General features: G+C 42.2%; 1 protein-coding gene across 1 annotated transcript in view; it reads left to right on the top strand.

Annotated features, from left to right (window-relative positions):
* Nucleotides 1-16355, top strand: part of LOC136866763 (neuropeptides capa receptor-like) — a 490048-nt gene that overhangs the window by 337458 nt on the left and 136235 nt on the right. Inside the window, exon 2 of the mRNA XM_067143873.2 lies at nt 7576-7666. Coding sequence (XP_066999974.2) covers nt 7576-7666 — 91 coding nt within the window. The remainder of the gene's footprint in view (nt 1-7575; nt 7667-16355) is intronic.

Here is a 16355-nt window from a genome sequence, read left to right as displayed (position 1 = left end):
GTGAATTTCTTCAGGAAGTTTATTCCTAACTTCGCTAATAGAGCGGCGCCCTTAAACCTTCTTCGTAGGAAAGGCATCAAATTCGAGTGGGGACCTTCTCAACAAGCCGCTTTCGAAGATCTTAAATTAGCTCTCTGTAATGCCCCTGTACTTGCTATGCCTGATTTCTCGAAGAAATTCATCGTCCAAACCGACGCGTCGTCGTAGGCGGTAGCTGCAGTCCTTCTTCAAGAGACTGAACTAGGGAGGCGTCCCATCGCCTATGCATCTAGGACTCTATCGGCTCAAGAAGCCAAGTATTCCATCTATGAGCTCGAAGGGTTGGCAGTTTTATTTGCCTTAGAAAAGTTCCGTCTCTATCTGGAACATGTCAAATTCGACTTGGAGACAGATAATCAAGCCTTAAGCTGGGTCTTAGGTAGGCCGCGTCGTACTGGTCGTATAGCCCGTTGGGCCATCCGTATTTCTGCCTTCCAATTCGATGTACGACATATCAGAGGTACTGAAAATGTTGTTGCTGATGGACTCAGCCGTATGTTTTCTAACGACGTCGAGACCCATGAACCGGTCGACAGTTCATCACCTTCCGAGTCCATACTATCTGAGGTTAATGCCATCCTAACAGATGCTCCCATGCTCTTTAGGGATATCGAGAAATACCAACGTGAAGATCCGACGCTGGGTCCGATAATGGAAACCCTTTCTTCTGGGGAACATGTCGTCCCTTATGTTCTGAGGAATGGTGTTTTATGTTGCCCATCGAGGCATGATAAGATGATGAAGGTTGTCGTGCCAGCGGTTCTTGTGCCTATGATCTTCAAATACTATCATGAGACCCCATTGGGGGGGCATCTTGGAATCTTTAAAACTCGTGAAAAGATTCGTGAAATGTTCATATGGAAAGGTATGGACGGTGAAATTCGGGAACTCGTAAAAGCTTGTAAATCTTGTTTGATCAGTAAACCCACCATGTCCACTAAAGTAGGCCTTTTGTCTTCTCATCAAGCGTCGCGCCCCATGGAACGCCTGTATATTGATTATGTGGGACCCTTCCCCCAGTCAAAGGGCAATGCCAACAAGTTCATCTTTGTGTGTGTAGATGGTTTTACAAGATTTTCCTGGTTATTTCCGACTAAGCTGGCTACCGCTCAGTCAACCATTACTTGCTTAAATTCTATTTTTGCTTCTTTTGGTCCGTGTCAATATATTGTATCTGATAATGCTAAGGCGTTCACATCAAATTTATTTCGTAAATTCTGTTTTGACTTGTCCATCTCTCATGTAACTACTTCTGCTTATTACCCTCAACCATCTCTGGCTGAACGGGTTAACCGTAATCTCAGGTCCGCACTCATTGCCTATCATCATGAAGATCCTTCCAGGTGGGACACGTCCCTGCATTGGATAGCTTTTGCTTTGAATTCGGCGGTTCATGAATCTCACAAATTTACTCCAGCTTCTTTGATGTTTAAGTTCGTTCCCAACACGCCGCTCTCTAACCTCTGGTCTCTGAATGACATTCTGCCCGAGACAATAGATCCGGACAACATTAAAGATCTTTGGAAGAAGGCTAAAGCTAATCTTAAAGTATCTCATGAAAAGGTTAGGGAAAGGTATGATCGTGGACGGAGACCCACCACTTTGAAGGTAGGTGACCAGGTTATGGTCAAAAATTTTGTTCCCGCGGGCAAGCTTGCCCCCAGATTTCATGGGCCTTGTATCATTCTCGATTTTCTTACGCCGGTTACCTTATTGCTAAGTAATCCAGCCACCGAGAGGATATTTAGAGTTCACCTGTCCCAGGTGAAACCGGTGTAATTTCTGTGTTAACTTGCTTCATATTATTTTGAAAGGATATGAAGGTTATATTTTTTTTTGAGTTTCACTTTTAAGGCATTCTGCCCCTTCTGTAATATTTTGGTTTTAGATGTAAGCCTTGTGTAAAACCTGCCCCGACCCGTTAAACTGCCATCCTGCTCTTGCCACGGCCATTACCACGCTCCCGTCTCCTGCTCCACCTTACACTGTGGCTTCATAATAGTAAATGCCATGGATATCTACACGCCGCTGGCCCCTCAACCTCTCCACAAGCCTGTACCCTCAAAGAAGATGATAGTCCAACACAATTCTGCCGCCTAGCTTTAATGTTTCAGCGCCCCCGCAGCCGCGCAGCGCCGTGCAGCGACTGGGGAGGGGGATGGGCCCCCTCCTCTCCAGCGAGGACGACATGTGCACGGCGAGCCGGAGCTCTCCTCCCGGCCAAGGCTGATGTGCGGCGCACGACCTGCTACATGCCCGCAGCCTGTATCTGTTCACCGCGGGCGCGGCGTACTTCAACTCCTCTGCTCCCCTCATAGTGCGGGCGAGCGGTATCTCAGGGTACTTGAGGGGTCCGAGCGGCCTCCGTTGGACGCAAGCTGCAACGGCCGGTCTGGCCATCCGACTCAATCTACATCAACTACATGGACAGTCACCATAAGCAATAACTACACTTGGGAATTCAACAACAATATTTGGTGGACATTGCAAAATTTTTCTTCACCTTTAAGTATTAAAAGTTTATCTTCAGAAATTCAAATTCTACAAACATAAAGACTTTCATTCACCTGCAACAACAACATTTTGAAACTGAATTAAGAAATCTTGTAAATGCTTCTGCTATCTATCTTCGTATCAACATCATTACTTGGACTTTGTTTCAAACTGATTTCATGTGTCACCCCTGGAGGAACTTTTGGGGGGGGAGGTCTGTACCGGGCGGTACACCTCTACACCGTTTATTTAAAAGTTGCGCCAGTTGAAACTCCTCTTCTGGAGGAAGGTTGAACTTTATCTATTCTATTAATTCTCTACTTTCTCAGAAGATGTCACCACGTGGAAAATTTTGAGTTTTTGAACTGTGTCACTTTTGATGTGTTTTTGTTTCGCTTGAAGTAAGAAGTGTGAACTTTCTCTTCTAGAGGACACTACTGAAGATCAACAATAGCGCACCCTAGTGCGGAGTCAAAGAACTATTTTGTTGGAGAAATTTTTATTTCAAAAGTTTGTTTCTTGTTAAATTTCTTTCTGTTATTGTTTAAGTTGGCTGTATACCCCTCTTTTTCCCCTTGTTTTAGATTTATCCAATCCCGAATTTCTTTTAGTAATTTCTGACCAATCTGGTGTATCTTCCCCCAACTTGTATCTGTTGCGGGGTCCTATCCAATAAAAACATTGTGGGCGGGTGTTTTCATTCCCCTAACGCCTAGAAACTTCCGCGAGAGTATATAAACTGCTGATTTTGGGGTCTCCGGGCCACTTCTGTTCCATCTTTCAGTGTATTAAGTACATAGCAGGAGGCGGGAAGCGCCTCTTTCTTCTTCAGCCGTTCAACACCAGGTAATGGCCTATTAATAACTTCCTTTCTTGCTAGGTCGGCAGTTTAACACTCGCGGCGGGTTCGAAGCATTTCCATCATGTAACCTTCTCCTAAAATGTAATTACTCTTTTCATCTTTTTCTTGTAAAGCTACATATTGGGATAGAGAGTGCTAACCCTCTCGAGCTCCCACTCACATTTGTTTTGAGGTGAACTTATTTTCTCAAACTATTCTTCGTTTATGTAATGTAAAGTGTTCTTCTCTAAGTCACCTCTGTAGTATGGGATTAGCCCTTGCGTTAGTGGCCCAGAGCCAGATTAGGTTTTAAAAACAAAGTGTATTAGGAGTGCAAGTTCGCCTCCTCTCAAATTGTTATTTTAGAGGTCATGTAATCAACCTTCTTTTCATGTAATAGACCTCCGTAGGTTGGGTATTTTACCCCTGTGAATACGTCCTTAGAGGACAGCTTGAAGGTAGAGTTTGATGTGGCCTTGTGATAGGCTTACAATTTTGAGAGCGGATCGCTCTTTGAAATTTGTTTCTGTATGCCTCGTGCAGGCTTTATGTGTAATGTTTGGAGCCAGTGCTCCTGGGCATGAATGGGGTTTTCTGCCCCTTGGCTAAAATTTTTTTTGGAGTAAGGCGGGGCTGATTGCCCAAGAGTTATGAAGTAAGGGCACTGAGCCCGAATCCAGTAATATTGTACCTACATTTTTGCTACTCTGTACCTGTTATGATTGTTATCTCTTGTTTTTGAAAAGAAAATATAACCTAGTTAAATTTTAAATTAATTTTACATTGCACGTTAATTTCGTAGCTTGAAACCCATTCACACCCGCACCTTCTTTCACCTCTACCTACCACGGATATCTCCGTAACAATTATTATTATTATCATTCATGAAATTTGAATCAAATTTTAACCGGCTGGCGCAGGTGACTGACTCTACATCCAGAGTCATAAAATGTCTCAAAATAACGAGTTTAGAATTCCCTTCGTCATGATACACAGGAAAACACTCTGACTCCACGACTCACCCGTAAACGTATGCTCGGCGGCGTTTGAATGATTAACACAAAATGACTGAGGGATAAACAGATTTTAACCTTTCCCAAAGAAACAATCAAATGACATAAATCTAACATTACATGACCCAGCCACATTTCGACAAACGCAATATAGCTAAATCACTCCATAAGTCGTCCTCAACGTATAAATGAACTTTAAACCGTGGCACAAATTCCACAAACATGAAAATAAATCGGGGATAATCCGCCGCACAAGCATCGAATAACGGCAGGGTTTATTTACACAGGATTACTTTAAATAACTGGGGTCAAGGCACATACCTGATAGACGCTGATACCAGCTTCCAATTTTTTGCAACGGCTAACTTTAGATATTTAATAAGCCATTATTACTTCAAACATTCCTTTACTGGAAACATTCCTTTTTGCATTGGCATTTTTAATTTATTCTGCAATTTTCTTGCCTTATAACTGAGAATATATAAGATAACATAAGAGAACATAATCGCGCAATCGCACGCGGAAACTGAACGTCTAATATACGCCCGCACATGTTAAACAAATTAGTATCTGTGGCCTCTACAATCTAGACTCAGCCTAATGTGGTTTGTTAAAGACAGACAGAAAATACTATCGTCGTCACAATTCGACAAGTATAGCAGCGTCTTAGCACTAACCTCCCTAATTCACCTATCTCGTTCCGTCTGCATAAAAATATGGAATACTGGAAATTACTGCCAAAGCAGTGTGTAGTGTTTCTCAAACTACCAATTTGTCTAATATTTAAACAACGTTTCTCAAGCTCAATAATTAGTCTCGATTTAGAACACCGCTGCACAATCTAAGTCTTAAAACTTATCACCTGAGGTGATGGAAATATTTGGGCGCTTGTAGAGCTGTCATAAGCGAACATGGCCTCTCCTTGAAATCTGCTCAGTGAATGAAGGTGAGGGAAGCGGCTCTCAGACGAGCTTGACCGCGTTCCCGCCCGATTCTGAGGCGTAACAATTTGAAAAAAAGTTTTTCACTACATTCTCTGCGGAGTTCAGAGTTCAGAATGACGTCCATAATGTGCAGAACAACTTTCGCTTGGCATATTCAACCTTCAATCCTTCGAATTGCATGCTTTTTACAAGCAATTAACAGCTCTGCTCTAGCACTTCTTTATCACTCCACGTTACGTGATTTGAAATAGTCTCTCTTGGTGGGAACACCTCAAAACTGATTCCACGTGCCAAGATTAAGTACACAAATATATCACAGCACTTCTGAACTTCAAAATGGCAGTCTCCATAGACCGATGCCAGAAAATAATAAGAATACACTTTCTCTGCTCCTGAGACCTCTAAATGATGGGTTCGGTATATTCACGTTTTTCGTTCTCTACATGTGGGGAATCCAACCCTGAAATTATGCCGTGTATATAAGAAACCCTGATGATTTATCTCATTATCTCTATTATCTCATATTTCAAATTTCAATAACAACCAAAGTAATCATATAAAGCGTACATGTTATTTGCAATGTTATACCTAACCTAGGATGTCAGTTAACACTATAAGAATAATTAAAATGGTTTATTCTTGGTTCCACAGATATTACCATTCTTTGACTTATACTAACACAAATATAACCACTGATTCATATTGTTGCGTGCCAGCCATGGGGTAGCCACTTTCGGTTTTTCCTGGAAGGGGCTAGTGTGTCATACAACCGCGGATCTCCCTGCCGGCCTGGAGGACGGGACTGGCCTTTTCGGATATTGTTCTCGTAGGGTGGTTTCCCCGAGAATTTCTGCGAAATGCAGCGAGAAATTTTCGTCTCTAGCCACATCGCGAATATTCCGGTACACATCATTCCAGCCATAAAAAGGAGGCTAGCCGCGAAGATTCACTGGGTGTTGAAGTCAGTCTGGGACACCGTGATGGAATCAGTGTAGGACTCAGTGTTGGAGTTGGAGTTGGACTCCGTGTGTTGGGATTCGGTGGCTGGGCTGAGGTTGACCGCAGTGTTGGCCGTCGCTAGTTGTAACATCGGAGTCTGAAAGAGGAGTGGTAGTTGTTGTGTCAGAGTTTCGAGTGAGTAGCTGGACGGAAAAACGGCGTACGGAACGAACGATTGTGTACTGCCTTAGAGTGCTGTTTGTGTGTGTACTTCTGTGGACTGAGGACCGTCGTAGAGTCCACGACTGGAGCAGCCATCGTGAGTGTAATTAGAAGAGTGTTAATGGTCGTTGTTTTGAGGAGTATTGTCCTGCTGTTTAACGCTGTTTAGCATTGCTGGTTTGTTATTCAGCGTGTTCGACTGTGTGAATTATTAGTCTGTTTCTGGAATCGAACCAAGGAACAGTCATTGTGTGTTGCGTGGTGTGTAACCCTGTTCAAATCTAGCTGTCTGCACGCAGTTGTTGTGTGGGGTGGCTGGACTTAGAGAAGTGAAAGTAAGGCAAGCCTGTGAATAGAATTATAGTACTTTCAGGTAATTCTAACGAGCTGGGACTCCCTAAGGAGACTTATAAAGAAACAGCAATTAGTAAGCGTGGCCGTTCATGGTTGAACATAAGTGTGTGTGTATGTATGTGTATGTGTGTGTGTGTGTGTGTGTGTGTGTGTGTGTATTTATTGGGTCATCCTGAAAGAAATTAGAGCAATACATCAGACTATTTAGTTATTTATTTACTTATTCATTAATTTCTTTACCATTCCATTCGTATGGGTTGGCACGGAATAAGGGAGTAAGTAGACAAATTTTACGTTCGAATCGTAATTGTGAATGGGAGGAATGTGTAGAGTTTGAATGGAATCTTTAGGAATAAAATTCTAGCTATATACTTACAAGTTGCTGTGGAAATGGAAAAAGTTGAACATAAATACTGAATTGTTTCTTGAAATGGATCCCGGGTAACAATTACAACCCTAATTACAGTAACAGTTAGTGACTTAGTGTGGCCCTCGGTAGACTCTTTGTCCTATCTCTATCCAACATTTGCGATTGGCCAGGACAAGTTTCAAACCGTAAACTCGGTCCAGAAATTCGAGGAAGTGCTCCTTCTCAGATCTGAGAGTTCAGTGACCAGTATTTGTCTGTTATTCTCTATTTTCTAATCCTTTGCCTCACATGTTTCTATCTACTCTACAAATGTTAGTATTTACATGTCATACTGACGTGAGACTGTACTTTTGTCCACAGGTCTTCCTAATGATCTGAGTGTGTACTGGCAACAGTATCCCTGGCTGCTGGGAGAAATACTCTGCAAAATTCGTGCTGTCGTTTCCGAAATGTAAGTACTGACTTTTGATCAATTATGCTTAGTATTTTCCACGTTATGATGCAATAGAAAAATATACAGTACTATACAGAGTATCTTTGAAAAAGGTTCCAATATTTCCAGTGGAGGCAGCACGCATTAAACGAAGGAACAGAGGTCCTATAAACAATGGTCGCCAATACAATATCTTTGGAGTTATGGTCCGCTACCACTATTATCAATGATCACGATGTTCCAATAATTTACGGAGGGTCGTATGCAACAAAAGACGGAAATACGTTCCTACGTAAACATGGGTCGTAAACGTACTAGCGTGTTTTGTTATGGTTTTATTATGCAGGAGAGTCATATCTTGCACTCCGAGCCAAGGTGCGAAATCAGAAAGAAATGGTGGGGGGGAGAAGGAACGTAGGGCTTAATTACTAGCGTTTACTTCAGGAAATAACGAGCAGGTGAGGGGGTATAAAATTTCCCTGTAAGTTAATTACTCCCTCCCCCAGAAAAATGTACATTTTAAAACTTTTAGTTTGAAATTTGTTATAACTAGAATTATAAACAGAAAGTTATTGCAATCAGCTGGGAAGTTTATGAGAGTCTGTTCCTTTCTTAAGGAACGCCAGACCGCGCGCGATTTGTCCTGATTTATTGTTTTAATAGTGGAACCTTTTTCTGCTGACTGAACGAATTTGTCAGCTTGTACACTCCTGAAGTGAATATGTCCCATTGGTTACCTATCGGAAATATACGCTCCTCAAGAAGTACAGGAGTGGTGTAAGCTCGAGCTACTTAGAGCAACGACAAGAGAGGAGAGCTTCAAGTAAGTTACATTTTGTCCGGGTTTCAGATGGACTTGCCACAGTGAAACATGAAAAATAGGCTGCAGGTCTGAATTGCCACTGCTGCGTTGTTATTGCTTAAGGTCTGGCAGTCCTTTGTATTATTGCTGATGTTTTTATGAAAATATGTACAGTAAAAATCGGTAGTAAATTATGTGTTCTGCATTTTCCTCGTTATTTTATAATGAAAGATTTCCCCCCCCCCCGGGAAATTTTTTGGGGGGAATCCTTGAGATAAAATCATCGGTGGAGGGAAATCCCTCCCTTCCCCCCCCTCCGCGATTTCGCACCCTGCTCCGAGCACATTCTCACGAAACAAATGCGAAACCATTGTTTCTTTTTTAAGAATTTGCTTCACGTCGCACCGACACAGATAGGTCTTACGGCGACGGTGGGATAGGAAAGGCCTAGGAGTGGAAAGGAATTGGCTGTGGCCTTAATTAAGATACAGCCCTAACATTTGCCTGACGTGAAAATGGGAAACCACGGAAAACCATCTTCAGGGCTGCCGACAGTGGGATTCGAACCCACTATCTCCCGGATGCAAGCTCACAGCTGCACGCCTCTAACCCCACGGCCAACTCTCCTGGTCTAATCTATTGTACGTAGATGGTTCATGCAGTATACCATGCAACCTGTGCGTGTATTTTTACTGTATCAAGCAAGAACGAATCACTCTAGTCACCGTACTGAGTACTACAGACCGCAATTCTCTCGCAGTCAAGTAGGTTTTTTCGTCAGGTACACGGTAGTGCTCAAATGGTGCATGTTTTGTTGTGGCCCTGCAGTACTGTAATTGGTTATCTTGTCCCCCTTCTTTGGCCCTACAGTATGTAATGGAGGCCTATTGTTCAACACGGAAAGTAGTCGATATGATCTTCTGTTACGAGCAAGCAAATGGAAGCAATCTACGGGCACGTAATCGGTATGCTGGTATATATTCAATACGTCACACACCATCTGTAGAGCTATTTAGTACCCTGTTCCAGCACCTTTCGGAAATGTGACCCTTTGCACCACGAACGCATATGTGATGCAATCCGGCAATAGGCAGGGGTATTCCAAGGGATGCGTGATTCCATGCGACGTAGGGTGGAAGACTGCATTGCAATGGATGGCGGTCACTTCGAGCTTATGTTGTAAAGAGTAGATCAAAGACACGGTAATCATTGATGGAAGTGGTAGCGTAAGATATAGGGTTTGTAACCAATGTTCATAGGACCTTCTTTTCCTTCGTTTGTTGCGTGCTGCCTCCTCTATCAATGAAAATGAAAATCTAGAACCTGTTTTCCAGTCATTGACCGGGTCAGGGATGTAATGAATGAAACATATATAGGCTGTTATTACAATGGGGTCGCCACTCCCAAGGTAATTTATTAATGACTGATAGATGCTATGAAATGATAATGGAGAGTGTTGCTGGAATGAAAGATGACAGGGAAAACCGGAGTACTCGGAGAAAAATCTGTCCCGCCTCCGCTTTGTCCAGCACAAATCTCACTTGGAGTGACCGGGATTTGAACCACGGTATCCAGCGGTGAGAGGCTGACGCGCTGCCGTCTGAGCCATGGAGGCTCCCCTCTATCAATACTGGGACCTATTTAAGAACACTTTGTATTAAAAATAAACCTATTTTTGGATTCTGTTTGCATAAATTAAAATAAGGGATATAATTTCAATATTTTCGAAGAGAGAATTTTGTGTAATTTTTGTATTATTTTTTATTCACGGTGATTATCCTAAGTTTACATTCCATTACACAACATTGATTGTTATTTCTGGTTTCAGTTGAATTATCCACATAGTCTTAACTCAGGATAATTCGTATAGGGCAAAGACTTCTTTCTTCCACAAAAGGTAGCCAGTTTGGACCATCCAGAGTTACCAATTCGTGAAGTTTCGGTCTAACTTTCTTACAGCTTCCTTGACTAGTTTCTCCCAATCCTCTTTCTGCTTTGTCTTTTTTGACCACTGTTTGCACAAAATCTCCTCAAACTCGACTGAACATCTGGTGTTGTGACTTCCTACTCTCTCTCGTTCTAACTGTGGATCCTTACATAATTCTGTTTGCCTAAGTGTTGAAATTCCTTCACGCTGTGTATCCATCCCACCACTTGCTGATGCCACTGCATCCTGAATTATCGCCCTTTCCGTTTTCTTCGTCTTCTGGTTACCCCATGCGTTTTTTTGGAAGGTACGACGAGAATGTTCTGTCTCTAGCCGAGATCCGTATATTTCAGTACCTTATCACCAGGATTTAAAGAGGAGGCTAGACGGGAACATCGAGTCAGTGTTGGAGTTCAGTCGTCCGACAGGGGTGAAAGCAGTGCTGGCTGTCACCAGTGTACCACCGGAGTCTGAACGAAGAGTAGTAGTATTAGTAGTTGTTGTTATGTTTGGAGTGTTGAGTGTATGATGGGTCTTCCACCAGTCAGTGCCTAAGTATCGTCATGTTGGAGTGCTGAGTACATTGTGTGTGCTATCATGGCTGACTGGATTGCTATATATGTACCGACGTGGCGTGAGTGGAATTAGAGACGTGTTGACTGCCGTTGAGGATCATTGTAGTGCTGGCTGGCTAGTACTGTTCAGCTGCTGCTGTTGTGCTTAGTGGTGGACACGCTCTGGAGTCGAACCAAGGAACAGTCAGTGTACACTGTCGGGGTTAGCAGCCCTGTGTTCAGCTGTCTGCGTGCAGCTCTGTGTAGACGACCTAACTGGCCGCACCCTGTGAGGGGGACAGAGTCTAGGGTAAATTGTCAGCAATTAGTGGAGTCTGGCCATTCATCGTTGAATGGAATTGTGTGTCTATATATATATATATGTGTGTGTGTGTGTGTTGGGTCATCCGATAATTAAATTAGAACAATAAAACAGACGGTGTTTTATTAGTAACAGTATATTTTGTGGTCAGACTTTGAAGGAACTGTGAAAGTTTGTTATTTGTTAACTATATAATAATGTAAGTTTTTCAACTGCCACGAGAATAAGAAAAAAAGGTTACTCAACAAATTAATTTTTGATCTCGTTATGATTTTCACTGTACTTTGAATGAAAATTGAGACTATTGTAAAGCATTTGGTCAGCTCCGTGGTGTGACTGGCTCTTACGCTGAGATCCTTGATACGATTTCTGGTCAGTCCTGCTGGAGTTGGGCTCACCCAGCCTCTTGAGACCAACGGAGGATTTTTCTGATTTGAGAAGCACTGAACTCGGTCACGAAATCCAGAAAATACTGCTGAGAATGTCATCGTGCTAATAAAAATAATACACCTCGGAAACCTTGATCATTGGAGGCAGCACATCATTTACTAAAGACATAGAGAAACAGGAGAAGAAAAATATTTGGTCCAGTCTACTAAGCGGGAATCTGGATGAAACGGAAGTCTCGAGAGCTTTATCAGCATTTCTAAAGGATCACCGACACCATCAGTGAAAGGCGATTCAAGATCTATGGACACAAACTCAGAATGAACACTGACAGGTTCACCAAAATCCTGCTCTCTCAATGAATGTCAAGAACAACTGACTTCGTGAAATAAAAAAAATACCTACAGGAAATTTGCACCTCACACGAATATATTCAGGATTGACTCCGATTCAGAAGAACAGACAACCATCATTTTTCTGAGAAATTGAATACCAGGACCAATAAATCACGGAATGAAAAACGGAGGAAAACTTTCAGTGCCCAGTTGAAGAGATTTTGGAAGAAGAAAATATTAACATCGGATAAATACGTTCTATCGTGCTCTACAGACGGGCACAACGCTGTAAGGATAATAGAGTCAGTGATACAGCGTCGGACTCAAGATCCCAAGATCGTGGGTTCCAAACCAGCAGAGGTAGTCGGATTTGTGAAGGGTTGAATAAAATCTATTCCAGAAAAGATCCCTGGTGATGCATGCGCTGTTTACCGGACAAAATTAAAACTGAGCCATACATCGCCCAAAAGTGACCCACTTTTACTCCGATATCAGTTAGAGCAAAGTGGAAAATCCGAAGTGACATGCAGGCAACTTAAATGGCATCATATGGAAACGCCTGCACTCGGTAGGCGAGGCCCTTAATGGTCGACATGTACCAAGGGTTAACTTTCTCTGTTTTTGTCTTGTAAACCACTCTCTTATTTCTGGGATATATTAATCATTTATATAAGTATCCCTATAGCAAGTAATCAACGAAAAATACTTAATTTTAGATTACGTATTAATCCATGTACTGCAACTTCATATAATAAATTAATTTGTACGTTCTATAAGTTTGTGTTACATTGTACGTTACTTCCCTTCATAGTTCCTACGAATTAGCAAAGTTGCAGTTCGTTAGCTCACTCTAATGAAGGTGCCGGTTATTTGATCTACCTGCTTGTTTGTGTGCCGTACAAACCGCACCTACTGTTCTACATCAGCCTTCTTCAGAACTACGACCAGACTATAGCTTGCAAATGAAGGCCGTTAATTTTCTTTCCACTACGTCAGTCGAGTATGCTGCTTCTGCTGTTGTTACTAACGCTGTTTAGTGTATCCCGGACTACAGACCATGTAATTCCAATGAAATATTGTTAGTAGGACTGGGTATTCAGCTTGTAAAATAAACTTTCGCGTGCACTAAGATATGCTGAGCATGGAAGCAACGATCAGACTCTAAATATAATCCCTGATGAAAATGGGAATGCAATGATCGTTACCATGAAGCTTGGTGTCGAGAAGTTTTCAAATTAAATCTGACGATATTATAGATTAATCCAATGTGCGGCTCCGTAGCTAAACGGTTAGCGTGCTGGCCTTTGGTCCAGAGGGTCCCGGGTTCAATTGCCGGCCAGGTCGGGGATTTAACCTTTATTGCAATTTTAAGCATTAGAATTCATCATAGGTAGCGCCTCATCTTTATAGACGTGCAGGTCGCCAATACGGCGTCAAATCGAAAGACCTGCACCAGGCCTCAGCGGAGGCCACACGACATTATTATTATTAATAATATTATTATTATAGATCAATCTGCCTTCAATTTACAGCTAATGAAATAACTAAATATCCAATGATCACACATATTTTGTTGCCTTAGGTCATGAGTCAACAACCTTTGGATACCTGCGGGCCACGAAGTCAAAACATCAATAGCTTGATGGCGACGCAGATCTCCAACTTAATATTAAAAAGGTTATAATTCATTCGTGTAAATACATACATACACTTTCATTATAGATTTATGCCTCTCAGCATTCAGTCTGCAAACCTCTGTGAATTTACTGAACGCATACACTGTCCTTTATATGTAACAAGCTCTGCGGTTTCGTTTACTTCTTACCTTTAAATCATTAGAATCCTTGGTCTCCCTCAACTTATCTTATTTTCCATGACCGAGTCCATTATCCTATGTAACCTATCCTACTCCATTCGCTTCATATTACCCCACCACTAACGACAATTTATGCGAACAGCTTCATCAATCGAGCCCTTTCCTCACTTCGCCCCCATCTCCTCATTCTGAGTACCCTCTTTCCATTGTTCCCACTGGTTTGTACCAGCAATCATTCTCGCTATTTTCATGTCTGTTACTTCTAAATGATGAATAAAATATTCTGGGACCACCAAACTTTAACTCCCATAAAGCAAAGTTGGTCTGAAACAGAACCAGCCTAAAGATGGTTTCGTCTGCGATATGACTTCTTTCTCACAGAATACTGCATTGGATTTTCTTCACCTTGATTCAGTCTCACTTACTATAGGCCTTCTACCATCCTGGGAGAATACACATCCTAAATACTTGGAATAACCTACCTGTTCCAATTTTGTATTCCCAACCAGGCATTCAATTCTCTTAGGTTTCTTACCTACTGACATCATTTTAGTCTTGGTTTTCATATCAAACTAATTTAAATACTATGTCAAAACTTAGCTTGAAATGTACGAATATAAATAAATTTAGTATTTTGGTAATTTAATTTCGTGTGGCTATTTCTAGCCGAGTGCATCCCTTGAAAGGCAGACCCTTTGATGAGGGTGGGCAGCATCTGCCATGGTAGGTAACTGTGTTTTAATGTGTTAGAGGGTAATGTTATGTGTAGTGTGTGAGTTGCAGTTATGTTGGGGACAGCACAAACACCCAGCCCTCGGGCCACTGGACTTAACCAACGAGGGTTAAAACCCCAGACCCGGTCGGGAATCGAACCCGGGACCTTCTGAACCGAACGCCAGTACGCTGACCATTCAGCAAACGAATTGGACAATATTTTAGTAATAAACACGTTAAGTATTTTGTAACATTAACGAGAGGAAGGAGCCTCCGTGGCTCAGACGGGAGCGCGTCGGCCTCTCACCGCTGGATACCCTGGTTCAAATCCGGGTCACTCCATGTAAGATTTGCGCTGGACAAAGTGGAGGCGGGACAGGTTTTTCTCCGGATACTCCGGTTTTCCCTGTCATCTTTCATTCCAGCAACACTCTCCATTATCATTTCATAGCATCTATCAGCCATTAATAAATCACTTTAGGAGTGGTGACTCCATCGTACTAATAGCCTATATCTGCTTCATGCATTACATTCCTGATCCGGTCAATGACTGGAAAACAGGTTGTAGGTTTTCAACGAGAGGAAAGAAACACACAATTCGCACGCTTTTACAACTATACCGGGCGAGTGGGTCGTGCGGTTAGGAGCGCGCAGCTGTGAGCTTGCATCCGGGAGATAGTGGATTCGAACCCCACTGTCTGCAGCCCTGAAGATGGTTTTCCGTCGTTTCCCATTTTCACACCAGGCAAATGCTGGGGCTATACCTTAGTGAAGGCCACGGCTGCTTCCTTCCCATTCTTAGGCCTTTCCTATCCCATCGTCGCAATAAGACCTATCTGTGTCAGTGCAACGTTAAGCAAAGAGCAAAAAAAAAGAAGTCTACAGCTATACGAAAGAGATAATTTACATTCAGTACTCTTCTTATTTAAGAATACAACATAGACATAAACAGCGGTTATTGTTGGAAGGCAAAACACATCAATTACACTTATACCTTACAGCTATACAGAAGGTAGAAACGGTTCAGTATGGAATGTGCGATGCTTGGTCTTGCATCTTGGACGCCAGATCAAAAATATTAACTTCGGTGTTAGTTACTCATGTACTTAAAAGTCAATGTAAATGCTCGTCTGTAAGTCTCAATCGCATTGCATGTGAGAAAAGATTTTTTTTTTCAAATGTAACAGCTGCGGAAATGAGAAACGTTATACATATATATTACGTTTCAGATTGTATCCCAGCTTCCAATTCAAATGTCGATTACAATAATAATTTCCATTTTACTGGCTGATTTAATGTAGTGCCCGGTTCACATGACGTGTAACTAGGAAGCACGTAATATTTGAGTACACATTATACAACTCAATCTGATGTCACCTTGAAGTTTTGGTCTCTGTGAAATAATTTGCTGATAAGAGAGGGTGAGTGAGACTGTGAGGCCCAATAATGTTTATTCTTAGTTTTTGTTAGTGATCCATCATCACTTACAGGTTTTCAGAAATGCACGACGGGCCTACGACTGGAGTGGTAGCAACCATGATCATTATTAAGGTATATTCTTAGCCTATGCAGTTGTAAACATGTCGGGCTCCTTCGCTGTTGATCAGCGTAGTAACCTTAGGTCCACAAGGCCCCTGCTTCGACTCCTGGTGGGAGCGAGGATTTGTACTGAACTGCATATGATTAGTTCCTCATCTCTGGTACAGGCTGTTTGTATCGGTATTAATACATATCTCTTCATATACATACAACTCAACACACCACACTACCAACAACTACAGAATCATGCAATAGTGAATGCATCCCTCCACCTAGGAATGGTTATCGCTCCACATAGGGCTGGCTTCAAA

This window comes from Anabrus simplex, chromosome 3, assembly GCF_040414725.1.
Source record: "Anabrus simplex isolate iqAnaSimp1 chromosome 3, ASM4041472v1, whole genome shotgun sequence".
Taxonomy (NCBI): domain Eukaryota; kingdom Metazoa; phylum Arthropoda; class Insecta; order Orthoptera; family Tettigoniidae; genus Anabrus; species Anabrus simplex.
Note: the sequence above shows the minus strand (reverse complement) of the source record. Positions and strands in the feature narration are given on the sequence as shown.